Source organism: Melanotaenia boesemani, chromosome 10, assembly GCF_017639745.1.
Source record: "Melanotaenia boesemani isolate fMelBoe1 chromosome 10, fMelBoe1.pri, whole genome shotgun sequence".
NCBI lineage: Eukaryota > Metazoa > Chordata > Actinopteri > Atheriniformes > Melanotaeniidae > Melanotaenia > Melanotaenia boesemani.
In genome coordinates this window covers 36,707,998-36,731,061 of record NC_055691.1, presented here as the reverse complement: position 1 = coordinate 36,731,061, position 23,064 = coordinate 36,707,998, and the positions used below count along the sequence as shown (strand labels likewise).

The window sequence follows — 23,064 nt, the reverse complement described above, 5'->3', positions numbered from 1 at the left end:
GTTTGTAAAGTGGAATGAAAGTCGAATCAGAATATGTAGTTTTAATGAAAGTCAATGGGACAGCTTTGGCCCCGAAGGTCACCAGAGGAAGAATCTGATGCTACTCAAAAAATCAAATCAGTTTTGTTGTTGATCTTTGACATGTTCAAGACTCATATCTCCACCAAAAGCCCCCCCCCCCATAATATTTACTTAATAGAAAATCATTCATGATTTGTATGTTTTTTTAATGAAAAATAATAATTCAAATAATTAAACTGGCATTAAAAAGGGTTTAAGTCTTAAACTGATTCAATGTTTGTAGTTCTGAGCAGGTGTAAAGTTGTTCAAGTGATTTATGAAAAACAAAAAAAAATACTGATGTGTGATGATTTTATAGCAGTTTTTTGAGGAATTTGAAGCGAATACGAGGGTTAAATGAGTTGAATGACTTTATGATCACAGGTGAGGTAATTAACCTACCTGGATTCCCCCTCGGTGTCACAGTAAAACATGGCGACACTAAGTGTTGACGACCTTCATGACTGCATGGTTTACTTGGAGCAGTATCAGCTCTTAACTACCTGATACTCACAGTACAGGTGGAGCCAGCGTCTCTTCTTGGTGCAGACGTTCGGTCTGCCGCAGCTTGAGGATTTCGCTGTAGTTGAGAGCGTTAACTTTATTCTTGAAGAGCTCCAGGGAGGTCGGCTTACTGGACAACGTCCTGGTGATCTGCTCCCTCACCACCTGCATCACCTGAGGATGGAGACAAGGACAGATTATACTAAGGCAGCTTGTCAGCATCACTTAACCTTGTTTTAATGATGCCTTGAATAACAAAGCTTCTGTCTGAGGTAACAGCAGAAGGATCTTCGTCTTTTTGTGTGTGTTTGTCTTTCATTTCTCTTGATGCCATTCAGTAATAATTACTCTGAGCTGGGGTTTATTCACATCGTTTCCCTTTGCTATGGCCACGTCTGCATTGATTTTGTGATGTTTCCAGCTTGGCTTCTCAAAAACAAGTGACTTATTTTTATGTGAAATGTGGGTAAATATGGAGAGTAAAAATTTTAATCATTGCTGGTTTCAGCTTTCAGGATTGTTGTGATAACAGATGGGGAGGATCCATAACTGAATGGGGGGAAAAGGCATCACTGCTGCAGTTATGCTGATAGAACTGACAAAGACAAGATGCTGCCCAACGCTTATTTTACCTTCCTAATTTCTTTATTGTTGCCTCTTAGGACATCTAAAATAAATCTAAAGGTGCAAAATAATGAATAAATAATGCATGAAAGGAACATTTCAGTAAAGCTGAGGATGTTTCCAGCAACAATTTGACTTTTCATAGTGAGGAAATCTCATTGTTCAGTCTTTAACAGACATCAGCTGCAGGATTTGTCTTTCTGTGCCTGGTCAAAAGCGTGACAAGATGCAGGAAGTAAGCGTTGTTTGACCTCTAAAAACAGCATTCTGTGGGAAGTAAATTAGGTCAGACTGATCTGTGCTGGTGCTGAAAATAAATGCAGTTGATTGTTCAGTCACTTTGTGCCACTCCTCTACTTTTCATTCATCACCTGAGTCCGCCTCTTGGCTCAGGATTCATCCATATATTCAGTTCAGAAGTCAACTCGTTCACACTACCTAATCACACCCTTCATTTCACTTTTTAAAACACAGAAGCCAGTTAATCAGTGTGATCACAACAGAATCTACCCTCTGTGACAGTACACAATAAACAACATACAGTTTGAAGTGACTGGTTTATAAATGGCCTCTCAGGTCGTAAGAAGTGTGTGCAGCTTAACCAGTTATTTGAGCATCTCTAAAGGTGTGCCTCAAGGCTCAGTTTTAGGACCCACCCCATTCATTATCTACATCACTGATGTGTTACTGATGCATCTTTATGCCGATGATACAATCTGGTCTTAAAACGTCTGCAGTCTTCATTTGACGTGATTCAGTCTCAGACATGCAGATAAAACAGACCATGCTGTTCTCAAACAAAAACAAGCCAGCAGTGGCTTCTTACAGACATCTGGCCATTGACATAGAAGAGAATCTTACTTTAAATCCCAGACTGAACATATAAAACCTGAAATTAAAACTAGGATTTTTCTTCTGTAATAAATACTGTTTTACGTAGAAAGAGGCTTGTTGCTTCCACTTGTTTACCTTACCTTTACTACAAACATCATCTACATCAGGGATCGCCAACTCTGGACCTCTAGAGCCAGTGTCCTGCAGGTGTAAATGTTTCCCTGCTGCAACACACATGGCTCAAACAATGGGTTGTTCAGAGGCTGGTGCAGAACTTGACAGCAAGCTGATGGAGAACCATTTCATCTGAACCAGGTGTGATGCAGCAGGGGAACCTGCAGGACGCTGGCCCGATAGGTCCAGAGTTGGTAAACCTTGATCTACATGAATGTCTCTGCTAGCTCACTACAGTGGTTTCATCACCAACTGTAGTCAATCCAATCAACTTTATTTCTCCCTGACGGGAGGTTCTGCAGTCTTTCCATAAAAAGATAAAAAATGATCACAAGCAGAATTCAGGACGCAGTTCAGAAAAAAAACAGTTAGCACGCCATTAATCATCAATCAACATAAGAGCCTGGTATCAGTCTAAAATATAATACTTATATAAACAGGACCTGTAAACGGGGCCGGATCTGGATCGCTGTCAAAGGTCATTCAAATCATTTAAAATGCAGAAGTCTGAGCATCCGTTTGTTCTCCTGGGGGGCAAGTCAGCACCGTCCAGACGTCACAAAAAGCAGGGGGGGTTGGATTTATTCATGATCTTATCTACTCTCTGGACCAGCTGCTCCTGGTCTGACAGGTCAGACCTGCGAACTGGACTCCGCTGGTTCTGAAGCGGATCTTCAGACTGTTCTGGTCCCTCACAGATAAACCAGAAAATCTCCTTTCAATAAAAGAACGATAAAAGACGACGTGAAATGGTTGCAGACGCAGTAAAAGAAGTGAGTTTTGGGATCAAGTGGAGCTTTTGTTGAGCTTTCTCTACAACAGACTGAGTTCTGATCAGATTTAAGCTCGGAGTCGAACCGGTTCCTAAATACATGGAACTGTCTGAAACTTCCAGTGTCACCATGAATGATGCTGGGCTGCAGCTCATCAGTTCTTCCTGGAATCTATAATCAGTTCTTTTCTTTTTGTTAGGATCCCAGAGCCAGCCGTGACAGAGGACGGAGTCGTCTGGGACTTTTACCAGACTGCCTTCTGTCTGATGAAAGGTTTAAAAGGAACAATAAAAGCTGGCCGGCAGCTTAAAATCAGAAGAAAGTCGCTGAATTAAAAGATGAGGCTGAATTTTGTTAAAAGCTGTAAACGCCTCACTCAGCTTTGCATATTTAATCTCTGGTTAACTGGTCATCACCGTCTCTCCACAGACTCTTGCTCTGGTTCTTCTTCATTTACTAATCCGTCCTTGGTCTGCCGTCGTATTTACCCTCCTACCGCCACTCAGAGCACCGCCAGGATCGTCTTCCTTTCCACGTTCCCTCAATTTGTACTGAACTCTGTGAAGGACACTTTCGAAATCCGCTCCTTCAACTTGTAACTGGATACAGCCGGATGTAAAGCTGCACACCTTCATCCTTTAAGGAGAATTTAAAGTTGTTCTCAGGGGACTGAAGAAAGAATCTTTTAACTGCTCTTGTTTTTAGTGTTTATTTAAGTTTTAGATGTAACCTGCTTTTTGCCTTTAACTGAACTGTGTTGTTTTTATAGAGGTCTGCAACTGAAACTAAATGTTTTGTCTGTCCAAAAGAGGTCTCAGTGGGACTACCTGTAAAAATAAAGGTTAAATAAAAATGCAGTTTTCTGGATGACCTGTCATTGTGAAGTTCACACGGGGGGATGAGCCCGACTGCCTGAAACAACTACTTCATCAAACTGTGCAGTGCTTAAAATCCATGACTCGGGATTGTGAATGGAGGAAAATCAATCTAAAAATCTATATGAGAGCAGCCCAACTCCAATTTGTTCAACTCTTGTTTTACTGGCACACAATTTGCTGACCTGGATCATCCCCGTTCCACTAATGCAGACTTTTCTCCGGAGTAAAACCCTTCGATGTAAATAAACTGTGGAAATCCAACCATAAACCCAGACACGGTGCCGTCAGCTGAAAAAAATAAACAATACTTTAATGTGTTTCCAATGGCCGAGCCCGTGTCTGACGGCAGTAAAAAAATAAAAAGAAATCCAGACTGTAAATCTGGATTGTGTGGAAAAAAAGAGGCGATTATAGTTTCACACTGTGGTTTCCTGAACCCGGAGCTGAAATAACCTCCTCGACACGGAGCTCAGACAGCACCTTCAACCTGTTATCTCTTCTAAAATGTTCTATTCTTAACGGTTTCCATGATGAAAATCTTTTCCCAAAAAAGTCTGAGAATGAAAGAAAATCACCTTTTTAAGCTTCAGGTTGGAAATCTAAATGGGAAGAAGGGCAGCTTACCTCCATGTCTCCACCTTCTCGCAACTATCTAAACAAGTCAAACTTCTGATTCCTCCTGTCGTCAACGATCCGCGAGCAGTGGCCGGAAAGTGTTTCAGGGCACCTACATGGCTGGAGAGGTGCAGGCCTGATACTACCACACACATGCCCACCCACACAACCAGCCCCCGGCTCATTCAGCTCAACCGGCCAATCACAGCGATGACTAGCAGCTGTTTCCCTAGAAGCCGTTACCACAGGGGGTGTTAAGATCTATACAAATGCATCCATGTGACTGGACAGAGGGAATGTGTGTGTGTTTGTGGAGTGTAAACACTCGTGTGCACAAACATGAATCCTTTCCATTCTATACGTGACAAAGTCTGCGTTTGCTGCATCATTTTTTTCCTTTGGTTTCTCCACCATTCCTCTTCCTCCAGTCCAACCCTCCCTTTCTCTCCCTCTCTTGTTGCAGAGGTTTTACCTTCCCCCTGTTGTTGTGTAATTACTGCTGATGCCCTCTGGTTTCCTTCTCCCTCTGTTTCTGCCGCTCACCCCGCTTCTCTTTGTCCACCTAATGCCCCTTTGTCTTTGCCCCAGAGCACCCTGGGTAGTTGGCCGTGAGTGCAAACAAAAGGCCTGCATGCTGGCCTGGTGCTCGGGACGCCGGCCTGCTCCGGTAAAGGTCAGGAGATGGTTGTGTTTATGATCACCAGGAGCGCGCTATGAGGGATGCTGAAACGTGGTCTGGGACAAAAGCTTCATCACGTCTCCTTTCAGGATGGCTGGATTCTCCAGATTTTTCCAGTTGCGACTGCTCTGCTGAGGATTTGCTTTAAACTGTTGGCTGTAAGGTCACTGTGAGGCAGGTCGGGATAGCTTCGCTTCAGCATGAACCCATCACACACCATAAAACATCTTGGTGCCTCCTCTTCGATGGTTTTGGGGAGTTTGTCCCTTCTGTTAAATTTCACTCAGCTGAGTTCAGTTTTTAAATGAAGACATTACTGTGGAAGATCCAAAAGAAGAAAACATGATTAAAAATAAAAAAATAAATGGCTGCTGAGTCCCAGACTGACCACTCAATGCATCTCAGGGCACTCCTGACCAAAAACTTTTTTTCTCCTAACATCTCTCAGGTCTCGAACTTTAACTTCGGTGAACATCTGTCTGCGTATTCTGCGATCATTCACTCTCAGGGAAGAATGACACCATGATTACCAGCCAATCCGAGGCAGAGAAAGGCTGGGTTCTCTCCCCTGATTGGCTCTGATCAGCAGCTGGACACCGTGTTGGTCTGACATGGTGAGTAGCATACATGAGGAATCCGGTACGACGAAGAACGACAGTTTTAATCACAGAACTTAACAATAAAACTGGAATCAGTGGTAAAATGTGGAATATGGGGGAATTTGCTCATATGAGGTGTGATCTGTTATTTAAAATGTATTAAATACATGAAAAGTATTAAACAGCTGCCGCCTCCCGTCTGTGTGACGCCACCTGAACTAACGGGGCTCAGGTCTCCTCCAGATGTTCAGTGGTGGCCTCGAGGCCGACAGAAGATTAGGAAATGCTGCCCCAAGTTGCTCCAGCATCAGGCTGAGGAGAGTCACCAAAAAACCTGAGCAGCCTCCGTCAGTCACCCCGTGTGTCGAGCTGCATCTGGAGGCGGTCCTGAAGAAGATCGTCCTGGCTGCTGGAGCATCATTCTGGCGAGTTGAGTCATAAACGTGGCTCATAACGCAGCCAGAAACAAGCTGCCTTTCACCAAATTCAAGTCCAAGTAGATGATTCTCATCTGCTCCTTACAGTAAATTCAGTCAAGCTGGAACTTTAAGTTTTTAAAGATTATTTCTTCTGCTTTACATTCATTCTTCAAATAAAGTCATGCTCCCAAACCTCATTCTTCACAATAATTTAATGAGCATCGCTGTCTGTGGGTGAAGATAAAAAGTTGTTAAAATGTGGTGGAGAGGCCACGCTGGGAAAATCTGCACCTAGTTTCGGCAGAGCGTTAGTCTGAAGCCCTGCACGTCAGAAAGGACAGAAAGCCACTGACTAGTAAAATATGCTTTAGTGTATTAGCGGCTGGGCCTGTCCCAGCTGAGTCCAACTACTACGTGGGAATCACAGCGTTTTTAGAACAGGCCGGTTCTGGCCGCGGCACACTCGGATCTGAGATAACTCATCGTTTCCACGCACGCTGTAAAACAAGCCACTGGCCAAACTAGCCCAACGTCAATCAGTCCGACATGATATCGGATCAGATCGGTCCCAACTCCAGTTCCAAGTAAGAAAGTGTGTAAGTACGAGTTTCCTTCCCTTCATCATCACAGTCCTCCTGCCTGAGACTTCACGTATGCATTATTATTAACTGAACAACGCCTTATCGATAAGCTATGTTTCACTACCTTGTCAAAGTCCTCCTGTGTGGCTCTCATCTCCTTCCAGGTCTTGTTGAGCAGCTGAATGCAAACACAGAAAAGCTCCTCCACCAGCCGATACTGGCTGAAGAAGATGGGGTGGTAGTTGGATCCCGTCTCTGAGGCTGATGAAAGACGAGAAGCGATTTACCCAGAAGTTCCAGAGAAAGAGGGCAACAGCAGGTTGGAGGTGAACTTACGCGGCTCTCCAATACGAAGGATTTCACACAGGATGAGCGTGAGCTGGATGCTGCTCCTGGCGAACGGACACTCGTGCTTGTCCTCTCTGCTGCTGTTCTCCAGGACGAACTGGAAGACATCACAAACAAACACTGGCTGCAACAAAGATTTACTCTGCAAATCCAACATGAGATGAGAACAGATGAACAATGCTCACCCTGCTGTAGGCATCAGGGTAGCGCGTGGCAAAGTAATGCATTGTGTCCAAAGCTAAGAGACCAGGGGGTGTTCGCACCAGGTCCTGACCGGGGTTACTGTTGTTCTGAGAGAAAAGGGTCAAAGTCAAAACTCTGTCAGAGTAATATTACAGTGCACGTGTTAACAGTAGATGCTTACAGAAAATCCAAGTTTCTTGTACTCTTTGGCACAGAGCGAGCGCCGTCTGTCGTGACTCAGGCTGTTCTCAGTGTCCGTCTCGAATGCCGCCTGCCGTAAATCATGAAGCATGTCTCTCTGTTCCTGAAGCGAAGGGAGGAGGATGGACATGAATTCTTGCGACCATTACAGGGATGTGCACAAACATCTGATGGTTCTGTGGTCACACCCTCATGTCTTGGCAATTTAAAGAGTGCTGCATCCCTCTAAAAGAGTTTGTTTTTCATTTTTTTATTATTTGAGTTGGTAAAATCTCTTTTCTGGCCCAGGAGAATATTAACAGCCTGCACACCTGATACAGGGTGTCGGCCTCCTAAAGCTGGATTTCTGTTCATGCTGCGTCTGCTCTCGGTAGGCCGTCTAAGTGCGGGCACGATGTTATGTTGCAGTTTCTCTTCTGGTGCAGCGTGCACGTCTGGTCTGGAAGAGGTGCGTCTAACCGACCTAACGCAGACGCCGCACGAGTATTTTTATTTTTTTTAAATAGGGGAGGCCTATGGGTAAGGCTCCTCTTGATAACGTGATTAATTAATTAATTTATTTACTTTGAATCACGGAATCTATGTAATCTTGCTGGACCTGACCGGAGGGGACAGAAAAAGATGGAAAATAGCAAAAAGAGCAAAAGGGAAAGAAGAAAGGAGACAAAAAGATCACAGACAGAAGGAAACGACCCTTCAATCCACACCATCACCAGACAACAAACTGTTACACCTGTACATGAACACACCAGAACATTTCCTACAACTTTTACAAAAACAGAAACACACACACAGAAAAAACAGGGCTGCCAGTCATTAAGAGTTTTTAAATAATAACTAAATCAAAAAGACATAACAGCGACCAGATACTAACTCACAGGAAAAATACAAAAAATAATTATCTCTTAGTATAAAACCCACTGGACAACTCAGTGACTGTCAGCATGCAGAGGATGAGGAAGAGGAGGGCGCAGTGATGAAGAGTGGTGAGTGAGATCATGCAAATGTGACCCCGCCTCCACGGAGGCCAGAGGCAGACCAGGACCAGAGGCCCGGGCCATCAGCAGCAGACCCGGAGCACCAACCCAAGCCACCCCACCACAAAGACGATTCCAGCCCCACCCGAAGGGCGGCAGAGGAGAGCCCCAGCAAGAGCCCCCCACGGTCCCGGGGCACAGGTCCCAGTGGGCCAAGATCAGCAGCCGCCGGCCCCGCCAGGGACCGGCCATCCAGGGCAGCCCAAGCAAAGGGCCCAGGGCCCCAGGAGCCCAGAGGCAGCCGCCCCACCCCCCAAAGGCAGAGGGCCCGCAACATGCCTAGGAGGACCAGGCCTTGCCGCACGAGTATAAATCCAGCTTAAGGCCATACCCCCCCTTAATCACCTGGAAAAGATCTCCCATGGATGTTGGATTCTCTTAAACATTCAGAGTTCTTCCTGTGATGCTACAGGAACCTTTTCCTTAGAATAAGCTTACTTATAAGCTTACTGTGGGGTAAGGGGCAGCAGACTCTGGACTTTGGATGCAAATCTGTTATTATTGGAAATGACTGATGTGTTAAAAGAAAACGAAGAGACAAAAAGAAGCATGGGAATTAGATGAAGCTGTTGTCTTGCTCAAACATCTGTGACTTATAGCTCACTTGGCTGTAAAAGTCCAGAGGCGTCTTCATGCGGGGCTCCAGGTGATTCAAGGTAACCGACTGTAGGACGTAGAGGTAGTGGGCCATCTCATCTTGGACCGAACCAGAACTGTGGATGATGTTCTACAAAAAAAAAAAAAAAATGTTTTTTTTCCATCTGCTTCATCATGTTTTTCTAAAACTACTGAGAGAATAAAAACTCATGATTCACCTTATAAATGTATTGACGGAGATTCTTCTTATTCAGAAATGCAAACATTTCCTGAAAAATAGAGGACAAGAAAGACAGGAAAGCAGATTTTACATGGCATGCAGAGACACATTTCTAACACAAGGTGGCGACACAGAGCCAGACAGTAAATAACGGGCAGAACAAGGCTTAGTGTGACGGACTTTGACCTCCACATGGTACGTCCGTCTCTGACTCAACCGCTTTTGTTCAGGACTAATTTGCTGATAAGAAGCGAGTAACAAGGAGAGCCTGAGAGGAAGGAGGAGGAGGAGGAATGAATGAAGGAACTGTTTCTGTACAATGACAGAGGAGCAGCAAGCAAACAGACGGGCAGAAAGCCTCGACTGTCAGGAGGAAAGCTGAGATGGCCAGATACAGAGAGGGAGATGGATTCTTTCCAAACGTCTGGGAGGACTGGTGCCTGCAGGATTGTGACTCAGCTCATGCATAGACCTATCTGCAGAAGACAAGCATGTCATGCATGGAAGCTTTAATAACCGGAGTCAGCCTGGCTTTGCTCACTTTTTATGATGCGTAGGATCCTGTCTGCTTCACAGGAACAGCTTTATGCAAACGGTGATTCTGTGTAAAGACTCTGCAACAGATTACAGTTTCATTTCTTATCTTGAAGAATCCTGTGGTCACTGTATCTCAGTGATGCTTTTATGTTTGTTTTCAACTATTTGAGCTCCACTGTTGTGGTTCTTAGTTCCTAATCTTGCAAAAGTTCCCACACAGACTAAAACAACTTGGTTTTCTTTCTTTCCTGTAAAGTCGGCTTTGATCCCAAGCTTCTGAGCAACAAATGAAGCACCGAGAGACAAGCATTTAAAATTTCTGGAAGAGCAGAAAGAGAAAATAAAACATGTCCAGAGGATTAGCTCTGACAGCGTGTGGAGATTTTCCAACCACTTTTCTAGTAACATTCAGTCCCTCCAGGATTTCGCAGCACTTTTCTGTGATTGTTGCAGCCTAAAATGCCTGATTTTGTGTCAGCTTTTGTAACCCAGCCCTACCCAACCTGTCCGACGCCATCCAAACCCATACCCGCACCCCAAAGCCTCCCCAAACAACCACCCCTCCCACCATCCCATCCACACCTAAAAAACATATAACTTTCTAATTCATCTCTATCATCCATCATTCCCAGTGTGACGTGTCAGGCTCTCTCGTCCACTAAACAGGCGCCTTTCACGGACATTTCCAGCAGGACGTAACGAATGCCGTTACCAGCATATCTGAGCGATGCCTGTGAGAAAACCCAAACATTTTTCAGGAAACCTCCAGATTTCAGGTGTGAATTATGAAACAGTGGAATAATTTACATCAGGCGTTTCTGTTAGATGCTCAGGTCATTGTTTGCTTTACTCTTCTCTGCTGTGAGAGTGAAGATCCATTTATGCTCTACGTTAAAGACGGATACAGCCTTTCCTCTGTCTTTACACGCAGAATTTGGTCTGCTTTCGTACCCTGACAGAGCAAACGGAGCAGTACCACCAGAAACCACTGGGGCAGTGTTGAGCAGTAAAGCTGATAAGCAACTTGCGAAAGGAACAAAGAAGCAGCTGCAACGTAAGTAACGTTCTCTCAGACCCCTCCGTCTACCACACTGCCTTTTTTCATGCCTCTTTCTGAGAATAAACATGAACGTTTCCGTGTTATTGCTGGAGGCGAACTCTGAACTCTGCGCCGCCCTCTGGTGGATGTACTGCTAGCAACCATGGCAACGAAAAGGACGCATGAAAGGATGAGATGCTGGAAACAGACGTACCTGTTTACCTGCGTACAGAGAGTAGAAAGATTTCAAGGATGACTGAAAGATATCAGCTGATTTACAGTAACTAGGCCCAGACATTCAGAAAGGAAGGATTTCTAACAAGCTAAAAACCTGCTTGTCTGCATGTTTGCAGGTAGTAATGCAGAGCAGAGAAGATTGATGAAAAGTGCATCAGAAAGGAGGAAACAGCTGGAAGCAGCACCTCTCTGTCGGAGTCTCCTGCTGTCTGTAGTAAGGCCATAAGCAGGGCCATGGCTTTGGTCTGTATCTGCTGATTCGTCCTGAAAAATGTCCCAAAGAGAGAAAACAATCAACATAATCACATCCAACATGATTAGCTGATCATAAAAGGCTCTTAGTGACTGTCATGTTATTTTATGAAATGAATTTCACCCCAGGCTGAGACCCGGTCAGACTTCTTTTGCTTACACCTGTAGGTGAGCGATGAGCCTCTCCATGGTGACTTCCTGTTTGACCTGCAGAAAAAGGCTGTGGCTGCTCAGTACCATGCTCTCCAGGATGTCCAGGGACACCTGCTGAATGGACGCATCGGTTGCTTTGGCATTGACGAAGCTGGCGATCTGAGTGCAGAGCAAGAAGAAAAGCAGGAGCGATGAGAGAGGATGCAGAGGAACATCTGGCCGGGCTACATGAGGAGGTGGCAGATGGACAACCTTCTTGATGAAGACAGTGGAGAGGTTCTCCCATGAAACTATCCCATGATCCATCAGCTCCATGAAACCAGTCAGAGCGTGAGTCATTATCACATTACTCCTGCATGACGAGGACACAAACAGGCAAATCCACAAGTGGCATCGGGTAAATAACACGATTCTATCTAGATTTATGTAACACCTATCTGTTTTCAGCTAGCTGGTTTATATTCATGGACAGTGTTTAAATTAATTAAGTGCTGATGGTTAGGGCTGAATCCTTAACTCCTTTCGAGTCTCTACACAGCTTCTGTTTAGCAGAATATGCAGATATATGTGCAGGAACCTCAGCATCTGTGATATTCCCCCTCAGCCAAAGCACCCACACAGAACACTTACTCGTTGGAATCTTCTACTATTTTGACCAATAGGAGGTGTCCGTCTTGGCTGATGAACTCCTGAGCAAAGGTCACATCTGTGGAAACGCCCGCTAGTTCCTTCAGCGAGTCACAGCGCACGCCTGCATCCGAGCTTTGGATCCCTTTGTACAAGTCCAACGCACAGCGACCCTGGATGAAGCATGGAGAGAGCACAAGTCCACCAGCCGTACAGAAAACGTCTTTCCACTTCTCAACTTTCAGAGTTTTATTTGTAGTTGAAATCCCAAATTATTTACTCTGCAGACGTGTTTGAAAGTTTGTGAACTTTGGTTTTCTTTCGAGGTGTAACCCCCTTCCCCAGCAGAAAACATTTCCATTAACTGTTTATTAGATTTCAGTAATTTTCCTTCATGCAGAGCAGCGCTGGGATGTTGGTGGGTGTCATCTGGATTAAACTTTAATTCAGCCGTCCCACAATGACTTGCATGCTTCAAGGTCCTGACACGTCCAACAGACGCCAAGAAGAAGCAGGGACAGAACCCGGGTGAAAATATGGACCCAGAATAAAAAGGGAGGCAGACATTCCCATTGGCCAGCTATTGGCTTTTGTGTCGTCGCCTTAACGGCTGGCGTCTTGCTTCGTGGATTACTGACAGACGGCCTTTTTCTTCCTAAAGAATTTTCTGATATAATTTAGAAATCATTCAAAAAATTATGGTTGTTACTTAAGTTACTTGGCATTCATTAGCGACTGAGCTGCTGATCAAATTTCTGCAGAAATGCCAAAGATTCTGCAGGCTGGGAGCAGCACTGCGGTGTGTGTTCTGCTGCCTGCAGGACGCAAACACAAGACTGAAGCTACAAGAATGTGAGAACAAGGAGGTGACGGACAAAAGAGGCCTGTAGGATGCAGACTCACCGGTGCCTTGGTCAGACGCAGAATGCAGCCGTTCTTAATGTCCAGACGGTTCTACAGCACACACACACACACACACACACACACACACACACACACACACACACACACACACACACACACACACACACACACACAGAAGAAGATGTGTTTAAAAAGAAAAACCCAACTTCAGCCTTAATTACATTAAGACCACAAGACAGAAGGAGGGAACTCGCTTGTGCACATAACAGACGTGCAGCATGTGCAGAGAGGGTGAAGCTGTAGGTTGCTGACGAACACAAAACTCCTGCAGCAGCAAAAACTGTAAAAAGTAAACACTAGTTTTTACTGATGGATAAACGCTGCATTCTCTGCCACGTCTGGCCAAGACTTCTAGAAATCTGTCTGGACCCGACAGCATAATACATAAAGATGCTTTTCTAAGAGAAAATGCATTTATTCGTGCATATCCAATCAAAAGGTGGCAACGTTTTAAAAGTTAATTAACCCTAACAGCAAATTTAGACGGGAGAACAGAAACAGAAGTGACAGCAGGAAATAACCAGAGTTATTACGTTACTACAGGATGAAGGAAAATGTTCCACCGACTCATGAAGCTGCACGTAAACTGAAACATCTGTGTTAAACTCATTTCAAAGTCTGGGCGTTAAAATCCTTCCAGAAACACTAAGAGAGCCACAAGTTTAATTCTTCAGTGGCACTAAAACTTATCAGCTCAGAGAGAGGGGCGGGGTCCAGCTGTTGCTTCACCACCTTCAGTTACACCGTGGGACAGATGCTCTGCTGGGCTGTAAACGTCTTAAAAACGTTTATTCTGTGCTGCTCTGCCAATGATTCAGAGGTAGAGAGAAATGCTTGTGTGAGAAGCGATAACTAACCGATTCAGTGATGTACATCTGAACTCCGTCAGCATACTGCAGGGCGTAGTTCTCGGGACCGGGGAGATTCCAGCTACATACAAATACAGAAAACAGTCACATCAGCACATTAATGATGTGTAACATTAACCAGAATGAGGAAGGTAAAGAAACCCTGAACTTACCCGTCACACACCTCCTTTATGACTGCAGACAGAGGCTTTTTCTGCACAGATGACACAAGACATTGCAATCATACAAATTAAAATCTGATCTAATCATTACTGGAAGGAGCATCTTCCTGAAACCATCTCCTCCAGGTCAGAATCAGCCTCCTCATCATGGAAGACCAGATCCAGGACTTGCTGTGCATTAAACCTGCTGCCATCATGTCATTTACTGAAATACCAGCCGAGGACCTTTAATAACAAAGCCCGCCCGCCCGCCCGCCCGCCACCACCTTAAAAGAGCATCGCCTTTGGGCTTAAAAGGAGTTTTTGGGAGCACAAGCAGCACCAGGCCTTCAGAGCTTAAACTGCGAGTCGGGATTTGAAGTACAGATGTAAGAAGGGCTCTAAAGTTAGGGTCAAGATTTTAAAATGTCTTTAAAATTCGCTGGTAAGGCTGAACCAGGCGGCACATAGGTGGCAGTTAAAAGCTCTGCAGCTGAGTTCAGGTGCTTCAGCTCCGTCTTACAGTCCAGACATCAACATGTGGAAGTCTGGAGGACCATCTCCAACTCAGCCTTGGACACAAGAGCTTTTTCAAATATGGCCGAGATGAAAGAGCCGTTTTTTTATGAACCGTTTACAGACTCCAAGGACATTGTTGAGTCATTACAGCTAGGTGTGAAAACACACACCTGTTGTGTTGATGTGGGTCATAATATCCGGTCTTCCCTGTCAGGGAGCTGAAATCGAGCTTCAGTGGGAACACGGCGTTATGGGATCTTTCAACCACAGTTATTCACACTGGCTGCAAAGCTTAAGAAGAGGAAACCCCAACACTTTCTAAACAACGGTCCCCACGGTGCCAGCAGCCCAGACTACTTCCATGTCTGACTCCCAGCTATGCTGCCATTAGCGGTCAGCCCTGCGGTTCCACAGTCAAAATGTGCTCGGGTCCTGTGGTCGGCCTACTGGATGCTCTGTTATTACACAGTCAACCAATCAGATGTGTCTGGTGGAGATGTGTGGGCCAATGGGAGACTTTTGGCCTGACAGGACTGGTTGGATCTAAAATAAATCCATTCTGAGCAAAGACTGTTCAAATGTGGTCTTTCCTTCGCATCAATAACCCTAAAAATGCCTTTTAACCCACCACAGCCTGGCTGAAACTTGATATTTAAGATGCATTTTCTAATCTATAATACATCTAATCTGTAACACACACACACACACACACACACATATACACACACACACACACCCCTCTTGTCTGTTGGTGTCTTGCACAAGGAAGTACAACTTCCTCAAAGTTTCTGGGAAACACATGGAAAACTTCCTCACAACCACATTTGGTTAAAGATGAGTAAACACGAGTGGTGGAGGATTAAATCCCACAGCAGCAATAAAAGATGCAGACGTGACCAAAACCGACGACTCCCAGGGTCCATCGCAGCAGGAAACGGGCCACTGAGCAAAACTTTTGTTTCACTTTAGCAAAATCCCCCTTTTTAAGCTTTCCAGTGAAATTCAGACCTTTTTAACACTGTTGTTTTGATCTGAACTGTTGACAGAGCAGCAAACTCACCGGTGTTAAAACTCAGTTCCATAACTGTTGATGGTTTTTAGCTGCAGATTATTCAGTTTACGATCTAGGACCAGGTCTGATGACTTCCCTCACATTCTTTTATTGCATGGTGTAAATACTAACCAGAGGGTACAGTAGATCAGCTCAAACCTCTCTGACAGAAAATAATATACACTCATCGGCCACTTTATTAGGTACCTCTGATCATATGGACCTGATGAAGAGGACGACCCGGTACTAGAAGGTGGACCTGATGAAGAGGAAGACTCTGTACTAGAAGGTGGACCTGATGAAGAGGAAGACTCTGTACTAGAAGGTGGACCTGATGAAGAGGACGACTCGGTAATAGAAGGTGGACCTGATGAAGAGGACGACCCGGTACTAGAAGGTGGACCTGATGAAGAGGACGACCCGGTACTAGAAGGTGGACCTGATGAAGAGGACGACCCGGTACTAGAAGGTGGACCTGATGAAGAGGACGACCCGGTACTAGAAGGCGGACCTGATGAAGAGGACGACTCGGTAATAGAAGGAGGACCTGATGAAGGCGGACCTGATGAAGAGGACGACTCGGTACTAGAAGGTGGACCTGATGAAGAGGACGACTCGGTACTAGAAGGTGGACCTGATGAAGAGGAAGACTCGGTACTAGAAGGCGGACCTGATGAAGAGGAAGACTCGGTACTAGAAGGTGGACCTGATGAAGAGGACGACTCGGTACTAGAAGGTGGACCTGATGAAGAGGACGACTCGGTAATAGAAGGAGGACCTGATGAAGGCGGACCTGATGAAGAGGACGACTCGGTACTAAAAGGTGGACCTGATGAAGAGGAAGACTCGGTACTAGAAGGTGGACCTGATGAAGAGGAAGACTCGGTACTAGAAGGCGGACCTGATGAAGAGGAAGACTCGGTAATAGAAGGCGGACCTGATGAAGAGGACGACTCGGTAATAGAAGGAGGACCTGATGAAGGCGGACCTGATGAAGAGGAAGACTCGGTACTAGAAGGTGGACCTGATGAAGGCGGACCTGATGAAGAGGACGACTCGGTAATAGAAGGAGGACCTGATGAAGGCGGACCTGATGAAGAGGACGACTCGGTACTAGAAGGTGGACCTGATGAAGAGGAAGACTCGGTAATAGAAGGTGGACCTGATGAAGGCGGACCTGATGAAGAGGACGACTCGGTACTAGAAGGTGGACCTGATGAAGGCGGACCTGATGAAGAGGACAACTCGGTACTAGAAGGTGGACCTGATGAAGAGGAAGACTCGGTACTAGAAGGCGGACCTGATGAAGAGGAAGACTCGGTACTAGAAGGTGGACCTGATGAAGAGGACGACTCGGTAATAGAAGGAGGACCTGATGAAGGCGGACCTGATGAAGAGGACGACTCGGTACTAGAAGGTGGACCTGATGAAGAGGAAGACTCGGTACTAGAAGGTGGACCTGATGAAGAGGAAGACTCGGTACTAGAAGGCGGACCTGATGAAGAGGACGACTCGGTAATAGAAGGAGGACCTGATGAAGAGGACGACTCGGTAATAGAAGGAGGACCTGATGAAGGCGGACCTGATGAAGAGGAAGACTCGGTACTAGAAGGCGGACCTGATGAAGAGGACGACTCGGTAATAGAAGGTGGACCTGATGAAGGCGGACCTGATGAAGAGGACGACTCGGTAATAGAAGGAGGACCTGATGAAGGCGGACCTGATGAAGAGGACGACTCGGTACTAGAAGGTGGACCTGATGAAGAGGAAGACTCGGTAATAGAAGGTGGACCTGATGAAGGCGGACCTGATGAAGAGGACGACTCGGTACTAGAAGGTGGACCTGATGAAGGCGGACCTGATGAAGAGGACGACTCGGTACTAGAAGGTGGACCTGATGAAGAGGAAGACTCGGTACTAGAAGGCGGACCTGATGAAGAGGAAGACTCGGTACTAGAAGGTGGACCTGATGAAGAGGACGACTCGGTAATAGAAGGAGGACCTGATGAAGGCGGACCTGATGAAGAGGACGACTCGGTACTAGAAGGTGGACCTGATGAAGAGGAAGACTCGGTACTAGAAGGCGGACCTGATGAAGAGGACAACTCGGTAATAGAAGGAGGACCTGATGAAGAGGACGACTCGGTAATAGAAGGAGGACCTGATGAAGGCGGACCTGATGAAGAGGAAGACTCGGTACTAGAAGGCGGACCTGATGAAGAGGACGACTCGGTAATAGAAGGTGGACCTGATGAAGGCGGACCTGATGAAGAGGACGACTCGGTAATAGAAGGAGGACCTGATGAAGGCGGACCTGATGAAGAGGACGACTCGGTACTAGAAGGTGGACCTGATGAAGAGGAAGACTCGGTAATAGAAGGTGGACCTGATGAAGGCGGACCTGATGAAGAGGACGACTCGGTAATAGAAGGTGGACCTGATGAAGGCGGACCTGATGAAGAGGACGACTCGGTACTAGAAGGTGGACCTGATGAAGAGGAAGACTCGGTAATAGAAGGAGGACCTGATGAAGGCGGACCTGATGAAGAGGACGACTCGGTACTAGAAGGTGGACCTGATGAAGAGGAAGACTCGGTAATAGAAGGTGGACCTGATGAAGGAGGACCTGATGAAGAGGACGACTCGGTACTAGAAGGCGGACCTCATGAAGGCGGACCTGATGAAGAGGACGACTCGGTAATAGAAGGTGGACCTGATGAAGGCGGACCTGATGAAGAGGACGACTCGGTACTAGAAGGTGGACCTGATGAAGAGGAAGACTCGGTAATAGAAGGTGGACCTGATGAAGGCGGACCTGATGAAGAGGACGACTCGGTAATAGAAGGTGGACCTGATGAAGGCGGACCTGATGAAGAGGACGACTCGGTACTAGAAGGTGGACCTGATGAAGAGGAAGACTCGGTAATAGAAGGAGGACCTGATGAAGGCGGACCTGATGAAGAGGACGACTCGGTACTAGAAGGTGGACCTGATGAAGAGGAAGACTCGGTAATAGAAGGAGGACCTGATGAAGGCGGACCTGATGAAGAGGACGACTCGGTACTAGAAGGTGGACCTGATGAAGAGGAAGACTCGGTAATAGAAGGTGGACCTGATGAAGGAGGACCTGATGAAGAGGACGACTCGGTACTAGAAGGCGGACCTCATGAAGGCGGACCTGATGAAGAGGACGACTCGGTAATAGAAGGTGGACCTGATGAAGGAGGACCTGATGAAGAGGAAGACTCGGTACTAGAAGGCGGACCTCATGAAGGCGGACCTGATGAAGAGGACGACTCGGTAATAGAAGGTGGACCTGATGAAGGCGGACCTGATGAAGAGGACGGTGAGTGTTTGTCCTCTGCCTGGAAGTAAGCAATAATTAGTAAATGAAGGATACGTCCTGGTGATCATCGGCTTTTGAACGCTGTCCTCGTTGTCGAGTTCGGCTCTCTGGACTTGTTTTTGTTTGAACACCGAGCCGAACCGACCCGGCTGGAAACAAGTCTCATACTTTCTTTTTAATTCATTCCTTTTAATCTTCTGATGCCAGAAATCAGTCAGTTAATCAACTGCAGTCCTGAACTTCCGTCTACATCTTGCAGTCGTACAAAGTTATTTGTGAGAAAACACTGAACACTGGTGCACGGTGGTGTGGTGGCTGCCACGCTGTCTCACACCAGGAAAGCCACTGGTTTGAGCCCCGGCTGGGAAGGGAAGTTTGAACCGTGACCTTTCATGGCCCGTGTTTGCACGGGTTTGCATGTTCTCCATGTGAATGCGTGGGACAAGCATGTTAGGCTAACTTACAATGAAACGTAGCAGAAATGAGCTGTGAAATAATCTGTTTATTGTCTACTTCATTCATTCTAGTTAAACCACAGCAGAGGAGGGGGGGGGGGCTCCTCTGCTGCAGCCTGAGGTTTACAGACCAGGAAACGACTTCAAATGAAGGCGAGTTGAACATCTGACGAGACGGATGCTGCTTCAGTAAAAATAACTGCTGTTTACCACAGATGGGCAGGTTATCCTGAAGAGACCAGCAGGCTTTGTGATCAGGATCAAACGTCGCCGAGCGGCTTCATTCTGTCAGATGATTCATTACCCGCCGTTACTGGACCATTACCTGCCCAAGGGACACACACCTGGTCTTCTTCTCTGCTCTTTTAGTTTTTAGGTTGTTGAAATGTCTGTTGATTCCTCGTCGTTTGGTACTGTCACAGATCTGTCCATGTTCTACCTTCAGCTGACCTTTAACAAGCCAGATGCACATTTTTAACATCCTCTGCTTTGGTTAAAACCTTCCTGTTTTGGTGGGCCGCAGTCATGATGGTGTCACTGTCCGTAACCTCATAGCAGGGTTAACGCTTAGCTCATTCAGCCAGATTTAGCTCTACAGAGTCTAACTGAAACAGCAGGCGAAGTCTCTGCAGCGAGGTGGAGCAACATCCGAGGAGGAAAACATCCGTCTCTCCATGTTTGACAAGGATACCATGACAGCAATATTTTTAATTATTGGTGGAAAAATGACCCGATTCATCCACATTTCATGAGCACGTGATTGTGTGTGCAGATATATGAACATGATGTTACCTGGTCCAGCTGTATGAGCTGGGGGTAGGCCCCCGGCATCTGGATGGCTATCTTCACTATGTCCTTCTGCTGTGGCATGCTGGCCCCTCTAACCTCCACCTCTCTCTTGCTGTTGATGGGGAAAAAAACAAAAAGCAACAAACGTGAGTTCCAGAGTGATCAGAAAAACTCCAAAAAGCCTAAAATATGGTCCAGCTGTAATGAATTCAACCGAACCTGAGCACCAAACATTTTCTACACCCTCAACAATCTGCAGCTAGCTTTGGGTTTGGTTCAGAGGAACTTCTAAGTTCTGTGCAGCCGGTTTTAATGACAAACCCACATCTAGGACAGTTTAATCCTTCACCAACACGAAAGCAGCGACAGCTCTCACTTTCAGCATGAAGCTGTAAACGCTGCCTTCCTCTTTCTGTGCGTTTCTGGTTCTGAGTGACGCTGAGAAGGCTAAACACCGCCTGCATGGGCGAGACGGGTTGCTCCCTCAGTCGGCGTTCCCAGAGGATACAGAAGAAGCTGCTGTACTTCCCCCCTTCATGTAGAACATGGAAACAGCATAACTGGATCTAAACTCTTCTTTCTACTTTTGCTGTGATAAATAAATCCCACCCGCTGCTTCATCTCTGAGTTCACATTTCATCACTTCCAGTTTCAGAAGGAAAGCTGTCACAGCTCCGGCTTCCAACAACCTGCTGCATGTACTGCCTTCTAACCTCTGGTACCCTGACGCAGCATTTTCTCTGCATAAACTGAGACTCCATGATCCTCCACAAAGAATGCATGCATGATTCTACACGGATACGATGGAAATAAAGCCTGAGGTGCTGACGTGGGGCTGGTTTACTGCTGCAGGAGCTGAACACCAACTACAGCCTTAATCTTACAGACATTGTAGGAATGTAGGTTTATTCTAGGGCGGCTTATGAGTCGGCTACAACGAGGGTAACAGCATGTTGCATGTTAACGCGGAGCGGCTGTGGGTTTCAGCTGTCTGAACTGGGTGATGATGAATGTGAGACCGAGTCCATGTTTCTATCTGCTAAATTACAGCTTTGGCTCGGCTGCAGAATCTCCCCCCAAACAAAGCTCCACAGATACACTTTGGATTGTTGTTTTTAGAAAACTTATGAGAGCAAAACGTCTCCGCCCACCTCAGTAGACGCTGGGACGCTTCATGGACTCAACATTTTCTGAATAAATCTGCTTTTAATTCAGTGTGTTTATCTGTAGTTTTCTGCCTGTTTTAATGGCTGAAGACATTAAATCACTTGCAGTTCGATCCAGAAGGATTAGACAGATAGAATCTCTTTCATTTTGCCTGAAAATGAATCGATCAAGAAGTGACTCAGGTCACTTCGCTCGCAGCAAAGAGTTGAACAAAAAAATCATGTCAGCTGTTCAGAAATGATCCTCGTTTTTAGTCCCTTCAGTTTCCCGTCATCATGCTTTCACACTTTTACAGTCAGAAGGATTAAACACAACACTGCATCTCCAGCAAGGCAGATTTAAGATAAAATAAAATAAATTAAAATAAAATAAAATAAAATAAAATACGTTTTACATGAAAATCCAAGCAGACTTGGAGATTCTGACAGTGAAACTGCAACGAAATGAAGTGAAAAATAATCAATACAACCTGATATGTCCCATCAATACGATATTAAATAAAACCAAATAACATCAGTTTTAACAATGACAGCATTAGGATATTATGGGATGTTATAACTGCCAATTCGTTCGTATCTGGTGGTTTCATGAAGCTGGAAGCGGAAATACTTTGTTTTACTACGTGATCTTTGTTCATTTAAGTAAAAAAGAACTCCCACCGTCCAAAGACATGCATGTCAGGTTAATTGATGACTCTAAACTCTGTGTGATGGGTTGTGTGCTTGTCCCCTGTGCGATGGACTGGTGACCTGTCCAGGGCTGTCTCACCTGTTAATGCTGGGATAGGCCCGCGACCAGAGAATGAGATGAGAAATAATAATCTGTTCTGGTGGCTAATCCTTGTTGCAGGCTGGAGTTATTTTAATAAAAGTAGCCTCTGTACTTTAACCAGGGTGTAACTTGAGAAACTTTATTTAACTAAACACAAAGTGGGAACTACAATCTATGTAATCAAATAAAAAAAGATGAATTATGTTTCTCTGTCAGACGTTGTTACAGGTAAGAACACCTGTTTGAGACAAAAAGTTGAACGTTCATGCGAGGCAAAGAGGCTCGCGGTGCTTCGAGCCGTCTCAGCTTGGCCTGTCTGTGCTTGCTTCAGGTCTTGTGTAACATTTGATGGAGCTCAGCTTGTGGTGGTTCTTCCAGGCAAAGCTGGGACTTTAGCTAGCAGTGCAGCTCGTGCACTCATCTCCAAAACAAAGCAACTTCTGAAAATGCTGCTGGAGCACCTGATGGAATTCATCCAGTCCTTCTCCATTTTTCAGATAGATCAAGTCAGCAGAGTGATGCTCTGTGCAAGTTACAATCCCCTGAAAAACAAAGTGTTTCGCTTCAACAGGAAGGCAGATGGTCAGAGAAAAAAGAAAGCTGTTTTCTTTTCTGATCGCAGTACAAGTTCTAATCTGCAGAAGAGGTAAACCAGAAGTGTGTGTCTGTACCTGCCTGGGCCTGATGGGATTCTGCCTGAATTAATGCAAGCGGGAGTTGAAACCACACCTTTGCAGGTCTCTCTGCTCCAGAACAGGTGAGGAGCTTTAAGGCAAACTACTCCCAAGTCTGCATGATAAAACACTAATAAATTCAGGTTAATGAAGCGCATCTATGTTAGATTATAATAAATTAAACTGTA

The 23,064-nt window shown here is 45.8% G+C and overlaps 1 protein-coding gene across 2 annotated transcripts in view; it reads right to left on the bottom strand.

The window, feature by feature from the left end:
* The window catches only part of elmo3 (engulfment and cell motility 3), a 29,383-nt gene that overhangs the window by 5,320 nt on the left and 999 nt on the right, over nt 1–23,064 (bottom strand). For both annotated transcript variants that reach the window (XM_041996802.1, XM_041996801.1), the window contains exons 2-16: nt 20,268–20,376; nt 14,117–14,157; nt 13,953–14,025; nt 13,075–13,125; nt 12,175–12,344; nt 11,797–11,896; nt 11,552–11,703; nt 11,325–11,403; nt 9,325–9,375; nt 9,114–9,236; nt 7,453–7,575; nt 7,274–7,378; nt 7,077–7,185; nt 6,865–7,001; nt 575–738 (exon numbers count right to left, since the gene is read on the bottom strand). In XM_041996802.1, the coding sequence (XP_041852736.1) occupies nt 575–738; nt 6,865–7,001; nt 7,077–7,185; nt 7,274–7,378; nt 7,453–7,575; nt 9,114–9,236; nt 9,325–9,375; nt 11,325–11,403; nt 11,552–11,703; nt 11,797–11,896; nt 12,175–12,344; nt 13,075–13,125; nt 13,953–14,025; nt 14,117–14,157; nt 20,268–20,345 (1,556 nt within the window). In that variant the 5' untranslated portion in view covers nt 20,346–20,376. The remainder of the gene's footprint in view (nt 1–574; nt 739–6,864; nt 7,002–7,076; nt 7,186–7,273; nt 7,379–7,452; nt 7,576–9,113; nt 9,237–9,324; nt 9,376–11,324; nt 11,404–11,551; nt 11,704–11,796; nt 11,897–12,174; nt 12,345–13,074; nt 13,126–13,952; nt 14,026–14,116; nt 14,158–20,267; nt 20,377–23,064) is intronic.